Source organism: Chrysochloris asiatica, unplaced genomic scaffold (genome assembly GCF_000296735.1).
Source record: "Chrysochloris asiatica unplaced genomic scaffold, ChrAsi1.0 scaffold00117, whole genome shotgun sequence".
Taxonomy (NCBI): domain Eukaryota; kingdom Metazoa; phylum Chordata; class Mammalia; order Afrosoricida; family Chrysochloridae; genus Chrysochloris; species Chrysochloris asiatica.
In genome coordinates, this window is record NW_006408635.1 from 9,970,247 (window position 1) to 9,974,811 (window position 4,565).

Below are 4,565 nucleotides of genomic sequence, written 5' to 3' on the forward strand. Positions count from 1 at the left end.
CCAATACCAGTCCATTTCAGCTCACTAATGCCTAAGATATCGATGTTGATGCATTCCATTTCATTTTTGACAACTTCCAATTTTCCCAGATTCATACTTCATACATTCCATGTTCCGATTTTCAATGGATGTTTACAGCTGTTTCTCTTCATTTTTATTTGTGGCCTATTAGCAAATGAAGGTTCTGTGAGCTCTCCTGTACTTGGAGGAGACATTTTTTTTTTCCCCAGTCACATTCTAAGTGCCTTCTCACGTTCCGGTCCTGTATCTGACAGTGTTTCTCTGCTATTCATAGAGTTTTCAGTGACTAGCGATTCGGAAGTAGTTTGTCATTCTTTCTTCCTAGTCTGTCTTTGTTTGGAAGCTCATCTGAAACCTGACCACCATGGGTGACCTTGCTGGTTATTTAAAATACTGGTGGCATAGTCCTCAGAATTACAGCAATTCAAACCACCACAGCACAACAGACAGACGAGTGGCGGTTGTGTGGTCGCTGTTAAACACGAATCTCCTTGTGCTACGGCCCTTAAGTCCAGCTCAAAGGTGGGATTTCCGTCCTCGGATGTCACGTCAGTCAAGAGGCGGAAGCACAACAGTTATTGATAAAAGCTCACAAATACTGTGTACCTTCATATTGTAGCTAACACAATAGAAAATTTGATAAAATTGGCGATCATAAAAGCACCATTGTCAATGAACACAACAGCACGTGTTTGTAGTATGTAAACCCATGTGATTAGATATATCTTGGTAATTAGGTACTAATGACAGCTCTGACCAGAGTGTGTTATTAAAAGGTTCAAAAAGTAAATGAGTATAGCTTTGTGGCTATACTGATGCAGGTAAGTAAGCTGGGCTCTTGAAACATGCTTTTGTTGTAATGAACTACAGGGACATTTTAATTAGAAATAAAAGTTTTGCTGAAATCGCACAAACATTTTATGGTGCAACCCCCTAGTGATGTTGCAGGTCCTTTCCTTTTTATTCTCCCAACTCTTTGTCCAATCAGGAATCAGTTGTAACTAGCAACAAAAGCATTTGCATACTTCTGTGGGTGAAGCTTTGTAAGACAAATTGGGGCATTACCTAGAAAAGCCAGTTGTAATCTCCGTTTTGAAGTTGGTAGGTAATTTGCAGACATCATTTTTTGTTACCCAAATCTCTTCTCACAATGTAAACATCAACATTAACAAAATCATATAATTTAACCAGCAGTGACTGACACAGTTGTTGTAAGTGCCGTCGAGTCGGTTTTGACTCATAGCGACCCTGTACAGGGCTTCTGAGGAGTGACTGGTGGATTTGAGTCACCCAACTGGCGTTTGTCAGTCTAGTGCTGATCCTCCACCACGATAGTCTCACACCAGGAGTCCACATTTCATAAGCCCACATGAGGCTCTTTAAATGTTTACTTGAGGGTGATTTAACAAGTCGCCATCAGCCTAGTCACCATGCTTTGTAGCATTGCTCTTGTTGGCGTTCTCTGCCTTAGAGTTGGCCTCTTACTCATGGTGACCCAATTCACAATGGAACCCAATGCTGCCCCATCCTGTGCTGGTGGATTGGACCATTGTGATCCATAGACATTTCTTGTTCTTTCTTTGTATTAAAAACCTTTACCTTTGCTGCCTTTAATGTTTAAGCTCTTCCCAGTGTCTTCTTGAGCCTCCATCACACTGTGCTGATGTTCCCCTTGTTGTATGTTGCCTTTCCCTTCACCCCAGTTAATCTGGTTTTCATGGACTGATTTTTGAAAGTAGATCACCAAATCTTTCTTGCTACTCCATCTTCATCTGGAAGCTCCATTGTCCAGCATACTAGCAACACTCATTCCTCCACAGACTGGTGACGGCTGTATATGAGATGCATTGGCTGAGAGTCAGACCTGGGTCACCTGCCTGGACAGGGAGAATTCTATGATTGGACAAGCACAACTCCATTTGCTCTCATCAACATTATGGATGGGGGAATGTGCATGGGGCTGTGATGTGAGACAGAGTGAGTGAATAGAGCCCATTAAAGACAGGATGGTAAGACTGAGAGAGCCCAGGTGTGGAGTGGGAAAGACTTGGCCACCATCCCTACCTTCGTAGCCTTGGATGAGATAATGATGATGACGATGCCAATGACAATAGAAGCTCCTTTTCATGAGTGCTTACTGTGTACCAAAAACTAGACCAAGCATGCTTTGGTGTGGTGCTGTGGGATCAGCACTGGCCTGCTAATCACAAGGTCAGCAGTGCAAACCCACCAATTGCTCCTTGGAAAGTCAAAACCATCTCAACAGCACTTGACAACAGCAACAACAACAATGAACACTCATGACAAACTGACATGGAAGGCACTATTACTAGCTCCACTAAACAAAACAAAACAAGCCCATGGCCATCGGCCCTACACAGCCTTTCCTAGACTGTAAATCTGTATGGGAACTGACTTTCCTTCCCATCTTTCTTCCTCAGAGTGGCTGGTGTGTTTGAACTGCTGACACTCAGGTTAGCAACCCAATGCCTAACCCACAGCACCAGCAGGGCTCCTTTATCTCCATTTACAATGAGGAAATCAAGACACAGAGAGGTTAGATAACTTACTCAAGGTCACAGAGTAATAAAGCTTGAGCCTGCTTACTGACCCCCTGGAATTTCCCACTGGTCCCCTCTTAGTCTACTGGAGTGTTAGTGGAGGTAAAATTTGCACAGTGCTCAGTGGTGTGCCAGCCACTCTGTTCTCTGTTTTCTAGGAACCCCGAGCGTGTGCTGCAAGCCACACTGTCACATAAATAATGTACAGAAGTTCTCACTGAGGGCCCTCTGGGACACCTTCTTCACTTCTCTGTCCCTCTCTCCTTCTGCTCTAGGACATTCTAAACCATGGGACCTGTGTGTCTCCCTAGTGGCTACATCTTCCTTCCCTCCCACCAGATGTTTTCAGTGTCTCCTGGTACACAGAGCTCACCTTTGATGCACTCTCTCCTCTTTGCTCAGGTTCACGAGTTCTGTGGTCTATCAGGGCCTCATCATGCACATGGGTACCACTGGTGGGAACATCTACCTGGATTTCTTCTACTCTGCCCTGGTTGAGTTCCCTGCTTCCTTCTTCATCCTCCTTACCATCGACCGCGTTGGCCGCCTCTACCCACTGGCTGTATCGAATATGGTGGCAGGTGTAGCCTGCTTTGCCATGATTTTCATCTCGCATGGTGAGTTTGTCCATTTTTATCATTTTGAAAATAGTGTTTGAATTCTTTGCTAAGCTCCTGAAACAAGAAGGATTCATTTATCCTACAATTATTTTTATTAAAAGATTCAAATCAAGGTATACTACATACGAACTCATTATTTACCTCAGTGAAACTTTGCATCTGTGTACAACATGGGTGGCACAAATGGTTAAGGGTTTGACTGGCGACCTGCTTCTGAAAGGTACCATCATAAAACAATTCTACTTGGCACAAGTTGGGTCACCACGATCAGAATAAACTCAACAGCAAAAACAAGAACATTCCTAGGTAACAGTACCTAGATAAAGATGGAGAATATTCCTGATACCCCAGAAGGTTCCATCATGCTTCCTCACAAACAGTACCCACTACCCCTGGCAGGATGGTATGTATTCTGACTTCTGTCACCGCAGGCTAAGTTTGACCCTCCATCTACTTCATGTAAATGGAACTATATCAAATGGGCTCTTTCTTTGCCCTTCTGACTTCATGTACTCATCTCTTGTCTATGAGATTCATCTGTGCAGATAGATCAGAGTGTAGCTTCTGTGTTTAATAATTGTGTAGCATTCCATTATGTGAGTATAAGGTTATTTATCCATGCTAGTGTTGACTGACAGGAAGCTCTGGTAGCATAGTGGTTACAAGGTCAGGCTGCTAATCTCATGGCCAGCAGTTCAAAACTACCATCGGTTCCATGGGAGAAAGATGAAGCTTTCTGCTCTGGTAAAGATTAATAATCTTGGAACCGACTCCACAGCACATAACCAACCAAACAGTGCTGACTGACAGTTGTATGATGTTGTTAGGTGTCATCGAGTCAGTACCGACTCATAGCAACCCTATACACAACAGAACAAAACATTTCCTGGTCCTGGGCCAACCTCACAATTGTTGCCACCCTTGAGCTCATTGATGATGAGCACTTTGCCAATCCATCTCATTGGGGGTCTTCCTCTTTTTCTCTGACCCTCCACCTTACCAAAAATGATATCCCTCTCCAGCGACTGGTCCCTCCTGACGATATGTCCGAAGTATGAGAGACGAAGTTTGGCCATCCTGGCATCCAAGGAGTACTCTGGCTACACTTCTTCCAGTACAAATCTGTTGGTTCTTTTGGCATCCCATAGTACTTTCAATATTCTAGTCAAACACCATAACTCAAAAGCATCAATTCATCTACAGTCTTCCTTATTCACTATCCAGCTTTTGCATGCATATGAAGTTATTGAAAATACCATGGCTTGAGTCAGGCGCACCTTAGTCCTCAAGCTGACATATTTGCTCTTCAACACTTAAAAAAAGGTCTTGTGCAGCAGATTTGCCCAATGCAATACATCATTTG

The 4,565-nt window shown here is 43.5% G+C and overlaps 1 protein-coding gene across 1 annotated transcript in view; it reads left to right on the forward strand.

The window, feature by feature from the left end:
- The window catches only part of SLC22A1 (solute carrier family 22 (organic cation transporter), member 1), a 76,229-nt gene that overhangs the window by 48,941 nt on the left and 22,723 nt on the right, over positions 1 to 4,565 (forward strand). Inside the window, 1 exon segment of the mRNA XM_006868488.1 lies at positions 2,985 to 3,199. Coding sequence (XP_006868550.1) covers positions 2,985 to 3,199 — 215 coding nt within the window.